Genomic DNA, 21,760 nt, shown 5'->3' with positions numbered 1-21,760 from the left:
GCGGGAACCCTTTGTTCCAAAAAACAGTTCCCAGTCCAATTTGTGGAAAAATACAGGTACCCAAAGTGGAGATCAGTGTCATGTGGTCTGGTCACACCCCCTGGTATGACCTGCTAAGTCATAGCAGCCATTATTTACAGGCTGTCTGGAGTGATCTCAGGAAGGCTCACCAGGTTGGGGATAAGCTTCTCCTAAGGCAGGGGTTCCCAAACTTGGTTTTCGGCTTGTTCCTGGCCAATGGGATCTGTGGGAAGTGGTGGCCTGGCCTGCGCTGCTTCCCGCAGCTCCCATTGGCTGGAAACGGCGAACCGCGGCCAGTGGGAGCTGTGAGCGGCCATACCTGCGGACGATCAGGTAAACAAAGCGTCTCACGGCCTGCCAGGGGCTTACCCTGAACAAGCCATGAACCAAGTTTGGGAAGCCCTGTCCTAAGGCCTGTTGTTTTTCCTAATGGCCCATTACCCTGAATAGGCCCTTCCCATCAGCTGTCTAGGCTGAAAGCATTTATGCTAGTTTGTAATGGTCCATAGTGTTAAGCTGGTGGGGATTTAGACACGGATGCTGTTCTGACCAAACTTGAAAAAGGGGAAAAGAATAGAGGAATTTTAAATGGCCTGAATTCCTAACATTTCAGATTGACACTTCTTAGTCTCCTAAATGGCTCCTGAACCTTCTAGCTAATATTAGTATTGTATCTGCTGTACGCTAAATTGGAAGCTTATATCCTCCTGTTATTGTAGTGGACCCAACGGTCTAAATGGTACCCTCTCTTTCTGAATGTGATGATCCTAGTACTGGGGTGAAATAAGCAGAAGAGTTATAGCCAGGGTTGCACTTAATTATAGTTTATGCACTAGAAAAGAGGAATCACAAAACAGCATGACTCTGAAATAATAATTGCAGAGTTGATTTTGTGAAGTATGCTGTTTCCACAGAATCCCCTTAGGGACATAAGGTTCCAGTTGTTAATCATGTCTTGAAGTGCTTTTTTTAATTAAAAAAAGTGTTCATTTTTGTTTAGAAAGATATGAATTAACCAGTGCCTCCCAAGCAAATGTTCCATAAACAGAATAAATTACTTGTAATTAGTAACTTTGCTTTTGATTGCTTTCAGGGAACTTCGTAGCCTGGTCATTGAGATGGTCTTGTCAACAGATATGTCAGGACATTTCCAGCAAATTAAAACAATGCGCCATACTCTGCAGCAGACAGAGGGGTAGGTTATTTTCCATTCCTTTCTTTAGAAGTTTCAAATGAGTTCATGCACAAGAAAAGACTTTAAACAGTTGCTGCTGTTCTGAGATAATTGGAGCATGTCCTTGATTTGACAGGATAGACAAAGCCAAAGCCATGTCTTTGATTCTACATGCAGCAGACATAAGCCACCCAGCAAAATCTTGGGAACTGCACTACCGGTGGACAACGGCACTGATGGAAGAGTTTTTTCGACAGGTGCCATTTTCAAAATCTGTTAACATAGTTAAAGTGTTAGTTACACTGTTAGATATTTTATAATTCTACCTGCAAGAATACTGTCAGTTATAATTTAGTAAAGTGATCAGAATCGTGCTTGCCTTACTTTCAGAAGTAGTCCCACTGACTTCAGTACAACTACTCATGTGAGTAAGATGAATAGGATGTTGGTTAATATCTATTTCAGCTGATGGCAGGCTCCAAAGCATTAGCTTTTTTTCTTCTCTAACAGTATTATAATTTGTCAAGCTGATTTCATTCTTTAGACAGAGATCTGTATACACTCTGAACTAAAAAGAGGTATTGGGTAGGAGGGAGTACCTGGGTATGTGAAGGATGTGTGTTCAGCAAAGAAGGCAGATGAATGTTGTATCCATATCATATTACATAAGGCTTCCCTTTCCCCCTTATTGTGAGCTAGTGCTGTGCATATCCCACATCGGTAGGATGGAGTTTTCCTTTCATGCTCTTTGTGGGCCTGCTCTGCAGACCACTCAAGTCAATGGCAATCTTTCTATTGCCAATGTGGCCATAATTTCGGAATCAAACACAGCGGCACAGCAATGTGGCAGTATTTTTTGTGGTGGTGAAACAGTCGTAGAAAAGACAAAATGCACTTTTTAAAAAATGTGTGGTGTTGTACTATTCCCAGCTTCTGATTCAATAGCAACATGTGTTTGTTTCACAGAGTGGATCATTTTTTCTAGTGACAAACAATGAGTTTATCTTGAATCACTGAGCAAGTGCAATTAATGTTAATTTTAAGTAAAGAAGAAGGGCTTTGACAATGTTTACATTGGTTCCACCTTTCTATCACTCCAAACACTCCGTTGCTTGTAAACGCAGAGCAAATTCTACTGTCTAGCAATACCACTGAGCAAACATTGTGTAGTTGGGGGAGAGGGGAAGCAAACATTTCAAGTGGTGAAATGAAAAAAACAGGACATTTCAGGTGTCTTGCACGAATTATCTGGGATCCTACGACATCGTGAAAAACTGGGTTTGTCTCAATAAAAAAAAACCCCTGTGATCACTTTACCAATTAACTATGAGTGAGTGATTTTTGCGTTCTGTTGTGTTCAGGATTTAGAAATTGCTTGAAATAAGAGAAAAATAGATTCTAAACTCCTCCTTTTTATCTGTCTCAGTATTGAGGATCATTCTGATATGGGCCATTAAAATGATAACAAAGAAGCAATAGTGGAATGGGAAAAATAGGTAACTTAATAGTGGGGACATTTTAGAAAACTGCATTTTAGTCTATGCAACTAAGCTATGCCCTCAGTAAGAAAGCACTGTGGGAGAAATAGCACTAAGAAGAATATTCTAGGCACCTCTTAGGAAGCGATTAACATTAACATTGAAATTAACTTGCTTTTAAATAGGTAGCTTTTAGTGGGGTGGGAATAAGATGGTCACCAAAGGGGTAAGAGGCATTTCCCTACTGTTCTGTACAGCATTTGAATAGTTCATCTTAGACCACCATAATTATTTTAAATTAAAATATATCCTTACAGAAGAAAAAGAAAGTTGAGCATATAGATACTTCAGTGTCTTCGTGACTCAGCAAAGTAACTAAAGCAACTACCTCCCTGTATTTGGGATATAGCGCCCATCCCTATGAATCTGGGCCCTGCACAAAGTTTTAACACAACAATGATTAAATTAAAATTGGACCTGGTGGCCCAGAGAGAAGCAGCAATGTTGTCACAAAAAGAGCCATCAAAAAAACTGATCAAAGCCTAATTTAGATATATCATAGCACCTCCAGTGATTACATCTTTGACAAAGCAGATAGGGAATGATAGATATTGGCTGCCTGGCCCATCTAGATTGTCCTTTTGCTATGCTATATTTTGTGGCTTTCAAACAGGAGTAGTCATACATTAAACTGGAAGGGGTCAGAGCAATGAATGAGTCAGTAATTTATTCCATCTGCTCTTGAGAGTTCTCACTCAATTCCTAAAGATGCTTACTACTGATTTTGAACAGTAAACTTCAGGACCTTACTGATTCTTTGATTTGCCTTTGGAGAGAGTGGAGAACTGGTGCCTTAATCTAAATGATGAACAAACCCAGTTTTGTGGAAATGTTGAGCAGCAGCAGATCATTAATTAAGTTCAACATCAGGACTTGAAGTCTGGAGTTACCAGTTGGTGCCTCTTACTGTAATTGGAAATGATGATGATATAGAATGCTGGAGGAAAAGGGGAGGACCATCAACCCAGATGAATATTACTCAGAAGAAGGTCAGAAATGAACAACTGTAGAAGCATTTTAGACATAGGGAGGCAGGATACATAGACTCCATGGAACAGTGAGGCAATATGTTCAGGCCAGGGCTGTAGCATTAACAATATATAGTTCTGTACTGCCTTGATCATTGAGTGCACAGGATCGGTTAATGCTTTAATTACTACTTTATCCTTTCACTGTAAAATGGTACTGGATTATAAATAAACTGCTCAAAGACTTGAGTTTTTTAAAAACAATTTTTTGTCACTGAAGTACACTTACGCATTTCATAATTATAAAAATATGAAACTCTCTCATAGCACCTTCATTTCAAATGTACACAGCAGAAACTGGGATAATGTGCACTCAGTCGAGACAGAATATAGGCTGCACATATCTCTAATGTGAACAGTTCTGGTTAATGTTAGTGACAGGTGAACCTCCAAAGCTTCTAAAATATGTTGCAGACAAACACGATCGGGGAGAGGGGGGTGAGGGAGGAAAGGGGAGGAATAGGGGGAGTGTCTAGTCTTGCAGTCTGTACACAGCCAAACCTCCCACCCATTGATTTCAGTGTCTATATAAGAACTGCAGGATCAGGTTATAACATTTAACTGAACTCAGGACCCATGGAAAGTAGAAAATGTGCTGGAATTTCATTTCCTTTTTCCATCCAGATTGGGAATTAGATGATAATAGCTATTCCACACTAGTTTGGTTTGTCTGTTTCTGGTCTCAGCCAAAGCCAGAAGGTGCAAAGCCATAAAAACATAAAACTTAAACTTACAATTTCTGAACAAGATTCAGTTTGAGTTTCAAGTGAAGGCTTAATACTTTGTTTTAACTCAAACTGGTTTGATAAATAAAATAGATGTAATAAAATCAGTACCTGAAATGAACCATGAAGAGCTTGAGCTCTGACATCCAGCTTGATGTCTGTTAACCAACCTAGCTTATAAAATATGTGATGATGATGATGATGATGATACATTAGGATTGACAAGGAATTGGAAACTTATTTATTGTATGTTTGTTGTATTCTATACTACATTGGTCAGTGAAAAAGGTTAATTTCCAAATAGTAAAACACTGTTCATGTTAGAAGACCCAAATATGATAAAGACACTTCAAGACTTCAGAACTTAATTTTTTTTAAAATGTCATTTGCCTGCTTACAGAGCAACACAGACAAAAGCAGCAGAAACTGAGAGTTTCTGAGAACATCGGAGTTTTTAATATGCAGTTTTAAAAGTGGGCACAGATGGAAAATGGACATTATCTTAGAAAACTTTATTCAACTGGCACTAAGATTTAAAATATGTATCAGTAATAATTTCAAGGGCAAAGCCTTAGAACATTATCATAAAAAAAGTTGTTTTCACTTAAAAAAAAAAAAAACACACACAAACCACACCCATCCATCTCAAATGCACAATGATAAAGAAACATACAGCTGAGGTCACTCAACCAAGCACCCAGCCCTGACAGCATTCTGCTCTAGGCTGGAGTTTATTTTAAAACAAAAATAAAATTTCAACTTTCAAATAATAATTTTTAAGTCGTTTAATTGATTTTCTTCAAACTTAGCTTGCTTAACTTTTATATCTCATGAGAATTAAAGATCATGTCAAATCTTAAGTCTGGGTCCTATACCACAATTTACAATATATACATTATATAAGAAATTACAGTTTTCATTATATATTGGATGAATTGTCAAAAATACATGATGCAGTAAAGAAGTATTTTAAGGCATAAGCTCAAGAGAGTTAAGTTTTTAGATTTTTAGTTCTGTGATTTTAACTTTTGCATGAATTTCCTGACTTTTGAGTTCTCAGATGTTAGGTAACTTTATCCCTGGCAAAAATCCCAATGTTAATGTAAGTAGTAACATGCTCTTGACATTAGATAATCAGGCCACAGTTCCAATGGGGAGTTCTGGAGGCATCTTAAGCTGTGAAAGCAAAGCCAGATTGGTTAGCTCAATATTTTTTTTATAAAACCTTTAGTGTAGTAGAAGCCGATGGAACCAAATCCTCAGCTAGTTGAAATCAGTGAAGCTCCTTCATTTATATTCATGTGGTTCACTTCTGGGGACCATTAGCTCCTTTTGGTAATACTACCTGCTCCTGCTCTCTTCTGTTCCCTTTAGTCAAATTATGGGTACCTTCTATGTGGGCAGGGTGAGGGAAGGGGTCTCTGGGCAGTCTACCACTTTCAAGCATAAAGCACAAGGTCAGCTGTAATTTGGTCCTCTGTCTCTTTTCTTTCTCTCTGGGCTCATTCTATATGTATGGCCACCAATAGTTTTTTTTTATATTTTCTCTCTGCTCTCTTCCTCCGGCTCTAGATATCTATCCACAGCTTCACTTAGGTTATGCAATTCAATTGGACTTTAAGGGAAGAAGTGGTGAAACCCTCCATTTCTATTTGAAGCACATTCTTCTATCTCTTAAAAACATCTCTGAGGCTGTTTTTAAGCAGTCGTACTGAAATTTTTTTTGTGTGTGCTTTTCTGACATCCGTTCCTTATTATCATTCGGTGCGAAATGATAAGAATATCAAAGGTCTATATTTTAAATGCACCTGCAAATCGACTTAATTCTACAATTACAAATTTATCAATGAATGTCCAGGATATCAATGAGGCCCCAGCATTCTAAAATGCAGTTGGGAAAATATCAGAATGGTCGGCTTCTCCTTCTTTCCCACACCCCGTCTCTTTAAGAGAAGTTAAGTTGAATGATCTCTGGGTGCTCCAAGTCCAAGCTGTGAGGCTGCAGAAGGTCTCCTTATAAAACATGCTTTTTATTTTCCTTCCCTGACAAATACTAAATCACAGTGGCAGATGCTTTGGTCTTGACAAGATCTTTGCTTTCAACATATTCTTTTCAATACAAATGGTTAAAATTAAGTTATAAGGTTGACTTTTCCTTTTCTTCTCTCTTTTTCATTTAAAAAACAATATTAGATTTATTTTACCCACAGCTTGTTTTAGTTTAGGAAAAGAAGTGAATTTTAGAAGTAGTTGGTCAGAGAGCAGTGTTCAGGCTCTCTCCTTTGTATATGTATTCTTATAATATGAAACATTGCTTTTTCCAGGGAGACAAGGAGGCTGCTCTAGGGCTACCATTTTCCCCACTTTGTGACCGCAAATCTACCATGGTGGCTCAGTCCCAAATAGGTAATGATCAGTGCTGTTTTCTCTTTCTCATAAATGTGGGCGCATGCAGTGTTGTCATCCCCCATTCACACACTGCGCACGATGTTTTTAAAAAAGCTGTAGATACTACTATAAATAACGTGTTTCTTTCTCCACATTTACTCACAGAAATCAGAGCATATTACACCCGTGACATGCTGTTGTCCAAAGGGACATTAAGCTCTTTCAGCATGGCATATGAAGCATATGGGACAGTATGTTTAGTGGTTAGATCAGGGTACTGGAAATCTGAACTCTTGGGGTCCAGCTGTTACTATCGGCATTTTAGAATTTGGTAAAGCAAAGCATGGAGAAGTTGTCACCTACTCAAAGTCCCATAGGTCTTACTGCAGTGCAGACATACTCTGTGGCTGGCATGGGTCAGCTGACTTGGGCTTGCAGGGCTATAAAATTGCAGTATAGACATTCAGGCTCAGGCCAGGCTCTGAGACCATCCCTATCGCAGCATAGATATACCCATAGAGTCAAGCTGGCTGGATACAAGTAACTCACTGTTTTCTAAAGGCCCTTCAAACAAGCTCCTGGCATCTATCTCCAGCACTGCTGGTGACTCACTGTGTGACCTTAGGCAAGTGATTTCCTATCTCACTTAATCCAGCTGAAAAATGGGTATAATATTATTTACATTCCCCCATTCAACACCGGCCTGGTGCTCCTGTCAGGGAGCGGGGTCAAGGACCTGGCACTTGCCTGCTCCGCCCGCCCAGCATTCCAGCCAGGGAGCGGGCAAGCCCCGGCTCCCCGACACCATTCCCTGGCTGGAATGCCCGGTGGGTGGAGTGGGGCAAGCCCCCACGCCCCAACCCTGCTACGCCCCTGCCTCAACCAAGCTTCACAATCATCATTGGTGAGTGCAGTATTAAATTGTTTGCTTAAAATTATTTAAAACTTATACTGTCTATGTATATAAAGTCTTCTGTCTGGCGAAAAAAATTTCCCTGGAACCTAACCTCCCCTATTTACATTAATTCTTATGGGGAAATTGGAGTCACTTAATATCATTTTGCTTAAAGTTGCATTTTTCAAGAACATAATTATGACATTAAGTGAGGAGTTACTGTAGGTGTTTGGCTGGTTAGGACCTATTGTGATTAGATAATAATCATTTGTATTTCAGTACCACTTAAGGACCCCAGTCAAAGATCATGGTCTCATTGTATAAACACCTAAAGAAAGGATAGTATCTTCTCTGAAGAGCTTACATTCGAAGTAAAGAGCCTTAATGTGTAGCCTTGGGATAGTGAATTAGGGCCTGACTTTTCAAAGATGAAATGCAGGCCCTTGGCTTCCCCCATCATCTGTACAATAGGGATAAAAATAATTACTTTAAGTTTTATGGGGCCAATAACCATATGAACTCTAAAAGTTTGCTGAGGAAAGCTTACCTAGAAAAATGCCTTTCACAGATGTCAACATGTCCCCGAAATAATCCTGGGACCGGGAGATCCTGTATGTTAAGATGTCATATCTTTGAACTGAACAGTATCCTCCAGTATTATCTTGTAATTTAATACATCTCCCATTCCATTGCTAGCCAGACTCAAGTGGCAACGTACTTGAGCTTATGCCTTTTGCTTACCTTTGTGCTATGGCACATTAGTTAGAGTGTGAAGAGAGCCTGAAATCCATAGCTATCTCATGTTCTACCTACATTTTTTCTGTTAAGTGCTCAGCAGAGGATAATGCCTCATTCTCTCTAGCTATGTCATTCTCTATCTTGATGAGCACTTTCAAATGTAAAATACATTGTTCAGCGCTGACATCTCAGAGCTGTGGGATGGATGCTGTCTCCCAGGGATATTACTTGTTCTCGTCACTGATTTGACAGAACACTCCTACACACTTTGAAATAACACTTTACTTCCACAGAATAATAAACAGCAATTTGGAATATTGACTCATTAGCGTGAGGCTCTGAATGGAAACACTGGTAGACTGACTTCTTGCCCATTGGCTCTGTCATGGCTTCCCTTTTATTCAGTAATTAATCCCGGTCTCCAATGAAAAACTTATTGTGAAATGCACTTGGTTCACTGGAGGCAGGAGTGAAAAGCTGCAAATATTAGCACTTGGTTACTCCTGTACCTCTCCAGGTGGTTTTTTTGTTTTCCTCAGCAGACTAATAACTATGGAAATTACACTGAGAGAGAAAAAATATCCCAAGTATATTGAATCTGGATTGCATTTGTCTTCAGAATATTATCCTGATATTAAAACCTAGAAGTCCAATTTTTTCCGACTTGATCAGACATTATGGATATCATTTGGGTGACATTTCTCTTTAGAGTTTTGCTAATCTGTGGTTTCTGAAGTTGGAGCCAGTTTGTGAATAAAGACAGAGACTAGTCATTGACTTTGAGACCCAGAAAAATGTACAACCTGAATTCATCTCTTTCTGCTTTTCAGGTTTCATCGATTTCATAGTAGAGCCCACGTTTTCTCTTCTAACGGACTCAATGGAGAAAATTATTATTCCTCTTATAGAGGAAGCTTCAAAGTCTGAAAGTTCTGCCTTTGGGACACCCAGGTTTGAACATTTTCTCCTTTTACTTTGTGATTCTTTTAACTAACATCATTAGCAACAGCAGCATATTTTCTAATCTGTTCATAGTTGCAGAAGTCTGATGTAAATAGTTATACTGTGTTACCACCTAGTGGCAATATCTTGTAATTGCAGCTGTCTACTATGTTCCTGTACTGGCCAAGGACACTGTCTGCTTGGAAGGGCAAAAAACACAATAAAGAACAAAGTACTCATCTGTAAGGACATGAAGTTGAATTTTCTTCAGGACATACAAAAATAAAATGTTTGCTGATTCTCTTCCATCATAAAAGATACTAGCCATTTCTTCTTAAAGCAAAACCCAGGAAGTGTCTATTATCACATTTTCTTTTTAATCTGTGGATTTAACCCTTCACTGTAGTATACTACTGTAAAAACACTGCAGTGCAATAATTCCTTAGTATATTGGTTAGATTTGGTAGTGTCAGAATGATGTGGCTGTAACTTTGCTTTGCTAGAATTAACTTATTCTTCGTGCATTTCTGTTGCGGGCTGTGTTCCCAACCACTTTGGGCAACTGTGCTGGCCTAAAACATCAGTGGTGCCACATACTATTTAACTGCTCACTTTTATTCCGATTGGAGTTCAGGCAGCTTCAACCCCCAGTTTCACATTAGTGTGCATAACTGAATGAGAGGTGAGCAGAAGCATTCTACTGGGGTCTTGCACAGAGGTTCATCATTAGGTACCTGATCCTGCAGGCCTTGTCTGTACAAAACTCCCACTGGCTGCAAAGGGAGATTTGTTTAAATAAGGGTTGCAGAAGTAGGCCCTATAGAAGGAATGGGGAGCCTAGAATATTATACACAGAAGTCTGTACCAGCATTGATGCACATATACCAGTAGCTGGAAACCGCTAATGTATGTGTAACCCACACACCTACTGGCTGTGTTATTCTGTCCCACCTAGTGGCACTGAGACCGCTTAAAGAGAGAGATAAAATGAGACTGCTCTACAGCCTTAGCTAGCGGGCACTTGGCTTTTAGCTCATGCGGTAGAGGCTCATGCACTAAGCACCAGAGGTCCCAGGTTCAATTCTGCCCGCCGACACTGGGGTCTGTCAGCATTACATATGGAGTAAATTTTAAGTTGTTGACGGAATAAAACATTAGAAATACACCATGCCGTTTCCTTTTAACACCTCTGGGGCACAGGGAAGTTCTAATTTGCAATTCCTTACACTGTACTTATACCTTCAATGAAATGTTACTTGTAACTTTGCTGGGAAAATTGGAGCCCATTTATGTGCATACAAACATTAACTCTTTTGGGCTAAATCTTGGAGATCATATCAGGCAAACAGTATTATGTGGAAAACAAAAACTGGTATGACATGACTTGGGGCCTGGCCACAAAATAGGCCCCACCTTTTGGTGTTAAGAGAATTCATTTTGGATATATCCATTTCTCACATGTACACACACACATTCTCTGACCTGATGCACTACCTGTTGCTTGGTGGATGATGCCAAATTTTGTTATTAATATTTCAACACATGTCTTAACACTTAGTCCTGCTTTACTAAGTGTGTTTTGAAGCACTGGGGTTGAAGGTGATTGAACCAAATCCTGCCTTTAGATAACATGCACAGAGCTCCTGCGGTTTGCTCCCAATTGGAGGCAATCACATGCATCTAAAAGCAGAATTTGCTCTGTCATGTATTGCTTTTCCGGCATGGATCAGCAGCAGATGTCTCTCCACAACAGCCCACCGCATTCCAAAGGGTTGCAGAGAAAGGTGCTACCAAACTTGGTCTGTTAAAATTCTTCCAAGTAATTAGCCAGGAGGTTGGAGCACTGCCCTATTTTCATAGTAATTTCCTAGAAATGTGGCATTAAGAATTGTTCACAGGAACCAATTTCATTTCATAAGGAAATATGTCTTATACTTTCCTTGACTGAGACCAGTTTTCTAGTTAGTGTTTTATAGATATAGATCCTAAAGAATAATCAACGTGAATGAACTGTTTTTATGTAATGGAGACCCTCAACTCTTTTCATAATGTAGAGTTTTCTTATTTCTCTAGCCAGCATAGCTTGGGAGCACTAAGCAATGCTGATGCACAAAGAAGACCCAGTGTTAAAAGTACTACAAGTGATGGAGGGACTTGCACAGACAATTCTTTAGCAACTGTAGACCTATCCAGCTTTAAGGACAACTTGGTGCAGATCATTCAAGAAAATAAAGAAAGATGGAAAGAGTTAGCTGTGCAAGGTATGATAAACCCATTGGGAATGTCCTCTAAGTTATTCCCAAAACCCTCGTTTACCTACAGCACATGTTCATTTTATCCTTCAAACCCCCTCTTGATCTATAAAAATGCATCTAGCTGTCGTACATTCATATTCCTTATTTATAATGTTTGCAGTGGTAGCTTCACTTTTTAGCTTATTACATATGTTTGCAATTCTTTATGTGCAGTACTAGTCCTGTTTATGCTTATGTTTTGTCCTGTGAAACGCAAATAGATTTGTGTGGACAGGGGAGGAGAAGAAATGCCAGACTCTCCATATTAAAGCACTGTGCTTCTCAACAGCCACTTCTTCAGAAAGTGCCATTTAGAAAAGGGGGAAAGGGGGACGGGGATTATGCGATGCCCTACATTCAATTATAACCTTCAGACTGCTGTCCACTTTGAATACATACTGTATTAGCCAAAATCATAGGTTAAAAGTATTCTATGCCTGCCATGGCAAGATTAAATATGAATTGGGAAGATTTTTATAAGCTGCAGTGTAGGAAATGTGCTGCATACCTTGGTACACCATTGTCCAATTTTTTTATTGCAAATTGTTACAACAATGCGATTATAGTCAACAGGGCCAAAATGTTAATGGAGGCTTTGTGCTCAAAGTAATGGAGGAGCAGGCTATAAATCTTAAAAAACTTAGAAGTTAAGATGCAGGATTTAAAATGGCTTTGTTTGCTGTGGGAAGCAAAAATGTAGTATTTCAGTCTATTTGGGATACCACTCTAACAGTCATTTAAGTGGATCTATGGATCTAAACATCTGGGCAGTCACATTATGCACCAGACCCCAACAAGGCTGAAAAAAGACCCCTTAACTGCCTACTGAAAGAGTAAAAAAATAACTCACTCAATTGTCAGGTTAGCCAATGGTTCTTCAGTTTTGGTTAGTTGTCTTCTCTGGAATAAGTGCTGTTGTGACAGATGAGCTCAAGGTGCAATTTGAATCAGACATAATGTACTTGGCCTATAGTACCTTCCTAGTACAGCTTGTCACGTCACTACAATAAGCAATGGCTCCTTAGAGCCACTCCACTGCAAGGTTCATTCTGATCATAGAAAAAAGGCTCATTCATTATAAACCACTGGAGTAACAGTTCATTAAAAATAGCTAGATATGCAGAAGTCATATGTAAAAGCTAAACAAATTAATTAATAGATTTGGCTTCTTTCAGTTGAACTGTATGCAGAATCCTCATTATGCTGTGTTTGGGGTCATCATTTCGCTATTCAGTTTCATGCTGAGTTTCATGCTATGGTTTCATGCAGTTTCATGCTATGGTTGTTGTCTGTTTGATAATCTGATGTTTAATATATAGCAGTCTCCCCAGTTGATAAGGTATTGTGCCCTGTTTTGTGCAATCTTTCATCCTGTCTGAGTGTTGGAAGTTTGGTTTTTTGCTTACTTGTTTTGCTAAGCATATTTGGATTTAGATTGCATTATAGAGCTATTAAATCAGCTATTATGTTTGAGTGTTGTAGTCATTGTCTCTGCTTACCTTTTTAAAAATAAAATTAAGAAAGAATATTACAAACTGTGAATGAATGAGTTGTACTCAGTAAACATTGTATATGGACTTAGATTTGACATATTTTGGAGTACACCTATTACTGTTTCTGGCTGGAATTCCTCTGTGCTGAGTGACAGCTTTAGGCCTTTTTAAGGCCTGAACCATTTAAGTAGTTTAAGTGGGAATTTAGTGGTCTATATATCTTATGCTGGCCCTCTGTACAGGGGTGTAGTTCACTATCAGCAGGTAAATATTAAAGGTGCCCTATATAGGAAGAATGACTTATTGGAACAGTAATTGTGCCACAATACTGAAGTCATAAAAGCCTTTAGTATTTGTAACCAAGCCTCTGAATACTCTTTTTGTGGCTTCTACCTCTGTTTGAACAATTACATGCTTACATTTCACTACTTCTTTGGATGGGCTGAAATCGAAACCTCTCAGCTGAACACGATCTGTGCTATCATGCACTTTAATCCTTCTGAACACAAATTGACAGTTTAGCATGCATGATCCTTAAGCCAAGCTTACAGGGAATTTAAGTAAACTGAAATGGCTCATGATATTTACTACTACTATTAATAAACACCCTGCAGATGTCATCTCAATAGAGTGCTTAGTCTATTGAAATGTGTACTGGGGATTCACTGTAGCATTTGTAGGAAACATATGGGTCCACTGAGTCTCATGTTGTGTATTGGTAGGCATAAAATGGATACGTTAGATGGTTGAATATCATATATTTGATTCCATTATGAGGATTGGTATACAACCTATAGTATCCATCTGCATCTTGGAATGGGCAAGAGTATCTGGGTTAGATAACCTTAGAGTTCTATACAGAGAGAGGCAAGGGTTATCCAGCAAACTGCAAAACAGCTGGAACCTGTTAGTCTCCCAGGATGCCAGCCTGGAGCCATATAAAAAGGAAGTGAAAGCTAGCAGCAGGGAATGGTAAATGAGCATGTAATGGCTTTATTGGAGAAGTTTGGCTTCTCACAGAGGCAGTGCTAATATCTTCAGCATAAATCTCTGTTTCTTTTGGAGCAATTTTGTTTGCAGCCAGTTTAAAGGCCCTATTTTCTTTCTCTTCAGAAGAGAGAAAAGGTGTTTAAAGACCGTTGACCAGATTTTGCTTTATAGTCCAAACCCTTTGCACTGCTCAGGGTTATCTTCACAGCTGTAAGGGTTGGGGACTTAATGTTTTTTAAATGGAAGCTTAGATTCTGGTACACAAGTTAAAGTTACTGCAACAGGGTTACCACTTACCGCTAGTGTTTCTCTTTGCATTTAGGTTTGGGAATGTAGCATCATAGATGCATCCCCCTTGCTGCTCATTGCTCGCTCTGTGATGATCTTTCTTCTGGTAACTTGGCCCTCTGGCCCGGTCACTGTTTAGTCCAGCCCCTCTGGGATTATGAAGTCCAACAGGACCACTGTCCAGATGCCTTCTCTGGACAGTGTTCGGCCCCTCCTTGGGCTATTCCAAGACAATATCCCAGGACTTATTCTTCCCCTGGACTTCCTCCTTGTTTCTGGAGGCTTCCCTGTAACCTTCCCTGTGGCCCCATTCTGCTTTCAGCCTCCTGGTTTTGTAGTGCCTTCCCAACCCTTTCCCAGGTGGGCTTCATTATCAGTTAACCCTGGCCCTCCTTCTCTCCGGTGATGCCAGGTTGACCTAACTGGCCTCTCAAACCCTCATTTACCCTACCACGGCTGGTGTGGGGTGCACACCCCATCACAGGCACCAAAGAAAAGAGCCAAGCCAATTTACATGGTGCTCTTGAGCTTCCAAAACTAGACTCAAAAATCTTGCAAGAACTAGCTTTCTTCTGAGACTTCTGCTTTACACAGGTTATTATATTGCTTTCATCACTGTAGTATCTAAGCACCTTCCAGTAGGGCATTAAGAGATGTAACCAACATCTGCCACATGTCCTTCATTCTTCCAGTACTTTCTGCTTCTGGTTGGGCTGCAAATGTCAGAAGAATTGATAGTATCATAAGATAGTGTTTTGATGCTACTCATTTAGGCTCCAGTGCAGCCCCACTGGAGTGAATGTAAGTTTGTCTGTTGACTTCAGTGCGAGTTGGGTTGGGCCCATTGTACTTGCCTGAAACCCAGAAGGACAGTTGTATGGGGAAAAAAGGGAAAAAAAAAGTTAACTAAATTCCTTTCGGACCCCACACAAGTTTGACTTGAGCTTTAGGTGACTCTTCAGAAGTGTCTTATTTTACCTCAACCTGAATTCACCTCAACCTGGTTAGAGGTCTACCTGCATTCTTCAAACTTCTGCTGTTTGTGACGTGATCTATGGCACTTTTAGCTCTGCTGCTGCTGTCTCTTTCTCTATTGCTTCTTGTAAAGTTCTGAGGTTGCTCTGGGTTTACTACTGAGGTTGAGTCTTATCCATATATTAACTTTAGCATGTAGTGAGGAAGGAAATACTGGCAGTAAATCACTAGCAGGCAACAGGGGTGTTCCATTACCACTATCCTTCTCAGCTGGATAATTTATTAGAAACCATAAAGAGCTGGATGTATTATTGAGAAGGCTATCTCTATTATCATGGAAGTTCTGTGCTAGCTGCCATTCCTGCCATTAGCAGGGATCGCCGTACATGCTTCCCAAGCTGACTGTGACAGTAGCACTTCTGCTGCTAAAAAGGGCCATCTGCACTCCTGCCTGTAGACTTTGCACACACAGGACACTGTTTTCCACACTGCCAACTCAGTTCCATGGGCTTGGAAGGAATGGCCTCTCTCGAAAAAACAACAACAACCAGGTACAAATTAAATTAAACTTTAAAAAAGGAAGGAAATTAAAAATTCCTGAGTAGGAGTTGAACTCACTGCCTCTTGCCCCCTACCAGGTTGATACATTATCTTGAAAGCTATAGCACTGGCTGGGATGCAACTCTGCCCAGGTTTTGGGGCTGATAGTGTCTGTTGCATACCTGGGCTAGGCAGAACAGAGCAGGGGATCTAGGCCCAGCTGGTGGTGGTGTTGTCATGGGCAGCTTGCATGAAGATCTATCAGTAGTCAGGGCTGCTTGCACTGCCCCATTGTGAAGAGATAGTTACTAACTCTCTGGAATATTGATTCAGAGTAAACATCTTGTGCAGGAGCAAAGTGCTTTATCTGGCAAAGAACCCCTGTTGGTAAGGAAAGTGTTTACACACAACCTACTTAGACAGCTGTTCAAGAGCTTCCTTGACAGAAGGCCCACTAAATGAATGACTCTATTTTGCTAAAAAAAGGCCATGTCTTGTATAATTGATGGCATAGGAGCTCAGTGCTCTATAGCCTAAGGGTCTTCAGCCTTTCACCACTGGAGGATTAGCGGAATGTTTGAGGCCTTTAAGGAGATGCAGTTAACAGTGGATTATCATAATATCAAACATCTGGGTTTCTAAATAGAAAGCCTTGATGTTTAATTAATATTCCAAACCCCTAATAACTATATAATCTGTCTTTGTTCACTTCATCACTTTTATAATAGAGACTATTCAATCTTGTGCATATTTCAACAGATAGCAGTGATGGCAGCTGATAATTGCAGCGATGATAATTGATAACAATTTGACTGTAAAGACACTCAGACAAGTTTTATAGGTTGTTTCATTAGAATAAATAATCTCTAAATTGATTTTAGGGACTGGGAGTTATTGATCTATTGAGAAAGCAGGCTGTAAAACAAATGTCATGACAAAAGGTTAAAAATACCATATAAGATCACTCATATTGTGTAGCTTTCCTCAGGACAAAGAAGTTGAAACACAGAGATTTTCACATAAAAATTAAATTATAAATTGACATTTTTCTTTTTAAGGTTTTTGAATATAAGGCTTATTAGTAAAAACTGTCAGTGATTGGTGGAATCAGTTATTTTCAACTGAATTTACAGTTCCACAAGAATAATCATCACTATCACCTGCATAGCACTTTTCATCCATAGATCAAAAAGCACAACGATGGGTAAATATCATTATCTGCATTTGAGGGGAAAGATAGGGGAGGTGATATCTTTTATTGGACCAATTTCTGTTAGTGAAAGACAAGTTTTTGAGCTACACCGAGCTTGCCTCTTTCACTAATAAAAGTTGATCCAATGAAAGGTATTACCTCACCCATCTTCTGTCTCTAGTAGTCTGAGGCCATCACTGCAAACAATTATCTGCATTTTGCAGATAGCAAACTGAGGCACAGTGAGGTTAAGCGACTTGCTTTCGGTCACATAGTGAGTCAGTGGAAGAGTTTGAAATAGATCTTCTGGAGACTGCCAGTTCAGTGTCCTCTCTCCTGCAGCATGTTGCTGTTTCACACCTTCTGACTGAACTGATCAGAGTAAGACACATGAGCGGGGCAGGACAGGGATCTTCACATAACTGCTGGTCTTAGTATTGTTCCTTTACAGCGGAGGATGGAAGACTTCATTCTCCAAGGAATTCAGTCTGGCATCTTTTATGGACACTAAATTCACATGCTGGGCCAGATTCCCTGATGGTGTAACTCCACTGAACTCTATCAGTCTACTCTTAATTTCTTTTAAGAAACACTCCTCTGCCACTTGTGTTACGGGACTCTTGGAGGTTTCAATTAATACTCCGCAGTGTGTACATCCAGCGAAGTAGTGCTTTATTTCCTACACCATTCCTGTGCTTTAATTAAGAAAATACATTATATAAAATATGATTATATAGAAAACAGTAACTAGAAGACATTATTTTAAAGGACAATGTCGTTGAAATGGAAGCATCAAGACCTGATAATTGTTCACAAAAGATGATGTATAGTAATTAGAACTGGTCAGAAAATGCTTTTTCCCCCTCACAGACAGTTGGCTTTTCAGCAAAAAAACGAAAACAGAAATATTTTGATTTTGAAATCATGGCATGCTGCCTCATGGGAGTTGTAACTTGGATGCTCCGTACTCCCATTATTTTCCATAGGGTGCACAATACATCATGGTCTTTGTGGTCTCTTGGTGAGGGAAAGTGGTGCGTCATGGGAGTTCCATGGCCATGCTGTATTGTGGGAGATAAGGTCTGGTTGAGCAGCTCTGACGGGGTCCCCGGGGTGCAACCTGCACTGTGAGATTACTGAGGCCTCTGTCCCACCAACCTGCGCTGGTCCTCACACTGTGATGCTGATGTCAAGTTATATACCTCTGGCAGATACTGCACTTACACAGACATTCACGGGCAGGGACACACCCAAATGAGTTACATGAATGCTCTCCGAGCCACTCATGAACCAACAATAGAAAGGCTCCAGCCAATTCCCCCCAGCTCCCCAGTCTTTCACTTCAGAAGTGTACTGTCTTGCACTGGTCAGAAGCCTGGCCAGTGTAAGTTCATTATCCAGTTCTCCACTCCCTCAATGTGGAGTGGACACACACTAGCCTTTGTAAACTGAGCTGAGATTTCCCAAGCACTTCAGCCAAAACACACTGTTTTAGGTAAAACAGGTTTATTAACTACAGAAAGATGGATTTTAAGTTGTTATAAGTAGCAAGTGTAGAGATCAAAGTCGGTTACTTAAGAAGTAAAAATAAATGTACAGCCTAAGTTCTACAAACTAAACACAATTTGAATCAAGCAGTGTCTTAGCCTGACAAATGGTACAAGCAGGTTACAAATCCTCAATACACAGATAAGAACTACCTTCCAGTTCAAAGTCTTTGTCCTCCAGATGTTCCTCCAGGTGTTGAGTCGGGGGGTGGGCTGGAGAGATGCCAAGTGATGATGCCACTGTCTCTCTCTCATATTTTCTTCCATCTTGTGGGAAAGATCTTTGATGTGTTGCAGGGGACTGAACTAGCTCCCTTCCAGTCCCATGATTCTATGTGGGGGTTAGTAAGCCCCCATTGGTCAGGCAGTCTCTATTAAGCCTACATTCTTTCTCCTGGAAGACTTTAGGATAGTGGATTGTGTGTTGATGAGCCAGTAACGCTGTCTGGTTATTGATTGCTATTCCTTTGTTGTAATTGACAGACTGGTTGTGGGCATTCCCAACCTGGCAATATATTTCAATAACACATAGTAATACTTCATACCTTCCCATACAATGATAGTACATACAGTCCAACAGGATATTATTGTTCAAGACTATGATACCTCACAAGGCATACTTTGAACAAAACATCGCCATGGTGAATATTGGGGTTCCCAGGTGCTACTTTGAGGTACAGAGTGAGGTACAGAAGCCCAGCACATGAAAATCAAGTACGAACATGAGGCAATCAGACTCAACTCCCATGAGACACTATAGCCACATATCCAAATTAGAAATTTTCAGTTGAAATATTTTGTTTTTCAGGTGAAAACTGAAAGTTAAGTTTTTGGACATTCATTTTATTTAACAAAAGAATCAAAATTTTCTTCACAAAGCAGACCTTTTTCATGAAAAGAAATTTAGTTGGTTAAAAAACCCAATTTTCTAACAAAAAATAGTTTTCATGGAAAATTTTCGAGCAGCCCTAATAATAATCTCCCCAAAATTATTCATCTGTTATTAATGATTTTCATTTGACCATCCTGTTAGCTTGATTATGAGGAGTATTTTTTTTCTTTGCCATCTCTTTGCCATCCTAGAGGAAACCTTCCCTGTGTGATCTTTGCTGACAGGTTATAGACATGTCCATTGTTGTTCTGAGTGTTGCATACCATATTTTATAGATCGCTGTTATTAAACTGGAAAAATATACCATTCCACATGCATAATTATTTGGCCACGGACAACTATTTCCCAGATATGCTCTCCTTATTAAATATTTCTCCTACTTTCTAAATTATTATGAGTTGTCTGGGCTTTTTAGTCAGCTGCCACTTTAAAACTCAACAGTAAAGCAAAAATAAAAGCAGAATTAAGCCCAGCTTTCTGTGCTGAAAGCCTCTGTTAATCAAGCTGCTCCTCATGCATGGGAGAAGTTCCCCGTAAACTTCCACAAAACAGACTCATTATTCTCCTCCAAAACCCTCCTCAAAACTCTCCTCTGACATGATGCCCACAAAAAACTTGACAACATTTAGGTTGCTGGTGTGCTGAGACCACTGCCTGTCATACGGACCAATATGTCTCATTTTTTCCTTGCACTCACCCAGGGGTGTATTCAGTGATGAGCTGCCAAAATCTTAACAACAGGTTCCCTCCTCACCCCACGAGGGGGTCGTTGCCCACCTCCGCACCCTGGGACTCCTGCCCCATCCAACGCCCCCACATTCCTTGACGCGCCCCCCCAGGACCCCTGCCCCATCCACCCCCCTCCCCTGTCTCCTGACTGCCCCCAGAACCAGACAGGAGGGTCTTGTGGGCCACCGTAGTGGGTGCCCACCCCACCCCTAAGAGCCAGAAGCACCTGCTGGGGGGTGAGGAAGGGAGTGCCGGCGGTTCTTACCTGGGGCAGCTCCCAGGAAGCATCTGGCAGGTCCGTCTGGCTCCTAGGGGCGGGGGAGCATAGCTGGGGGGGGGAGCAGGGGGAGCAGCTGCTCCCCCCCACTGATCACATCAAAAGTGGTGCCTTAGGCACTGACTCTGTGGGTGCTCCAGGGCTGGAGCACCCACGGGGAAAATTTGGTGGGTGCAGAGCATCCACCGGCAGCTCCCCGCCCCGCTCCCAGCCCCAGCTCACCTCCGCTCCGCCTCTGCCTCCTCCCCTGAATGCACCGCCCCGTTCTGCTTCTCCACGCCCCATCCTCCCCAGCTTCCCACGAATCAGCTGTTCGGCGGGAAGCCGGGAAGAACTGAGAAGCAGGCCGCGGCTTCCCACTCAGGCCGAGGGTGGCAGAGGTGAGCTGGGGCGGGGAGCGGTTCCCCTGCGCACCCCCCCTGGGTGACCAGCTGCGGCGTGGGCAGCCCTCCTTGCCCCCCCCGCCCCCCGAGCTCACCTCCGCCTCCCTGGGCCTGAGCGGGAAGCCGCAGCCTGCTTCTCAGCCTGCTCTGGCTTCCCATGCGAACAGCTGATTCGCGGGAAGCCTGGAGGGGGCAGAGAAGCAGAGCGAGGCGGCACGTTCAGGGGAGGAGGTGGAGTCGGAGCAGAGGTGAGGTGATCTGGGGCCGAGGGTGGGGCGGGGAGCTGCTGGTGCGTGATTTTCCTCTTGGGTGCTCCAGGGCTGGAGCACCCGTGGAGTCGGCGCCTAAGGCACCACTTTTGGCTGGTTAAATTTAGAAGCCCTTTTAGAACCAGTTGTCCCTCGCGGAACAACCGGTTCTAAAAGGGCTTCTAAATTTAACAACCAGTTCTAGCGAACCGGTGCGAACCGGCTCCAGCTCACCGCTGGGTGTATTTGTATCCATCTATTGTCTTTTGTCTATGCTCTGACTCTAAACTCCTTTTTGTTCTGTGTCTGTACAGCATCTAGTACCAACAGGAGTCTCTGACTGGGCGCTAGAGTAATACATAATAATGATAACCAAACTAGGAGGGCATTCAATATTCAAATAAGGGTTAACTAACCCTTAACAAATATTTTGTGTCTGTGAAATCCTTGGAACTTCCTGGTT

At 41.2% G+C, this 21,760-nt stretch overlaps 1 protein-coding gene across 6 annotated transcripts in view; it reads left to right on the top strand.

Moving 5' to 3' along the window:
• The window catches only part of PDE1A (phosphodiesterase 1A), a 188,525-nt gene that overhangs the window by 144,376 nt on the left and 22,389 nt on the right, over window positions 1-21,760 (top strand). For all 6 annotated transcript variants that reach the window (XM_073306084.2, XM_073306085.2, XM_073306088.2 and 3 more), the window contains 5 exons: window positions 1,115-1,216; window positions 1,332-1,452; window positions 6,811-6,892; window positions 9,338-9,458; window positions 11,523-11,710. In XM_073306084.2, the coding sequence (XP_073162185.1) occupies window positions 1,115-1,216; window positions 1,332-1,452; window positions 6,811-6,892; window positions 9,338-9,458; window positions 11,523-11,710 (614 nt within the window). The remainder of the gene's footprint in view (window positions 1-1,114; window positions 1,217-1,331; window positions 1,453-6,810; window positions 6,893-9,337; window positions 9,459-11,522; window positions 11,711-21,760) is intronic.

Source organism: Lepidochelys kempii, chromosome 11 (assembly GCF_965140285.1).
Source record: "Lepidochelys kempii isolate rLepKem1 chromosome 11, rLepKem1.hap1, whole genome shotgun sequence".
NCBI lineage: Eukaryota > Metazoa > Chordata > Testudines > Cheloniidae > Lepidochelys > Lepidochelys kempii.
This window is presented reverse-complemented; position numbering and strand designations above follow the sequence as displayed.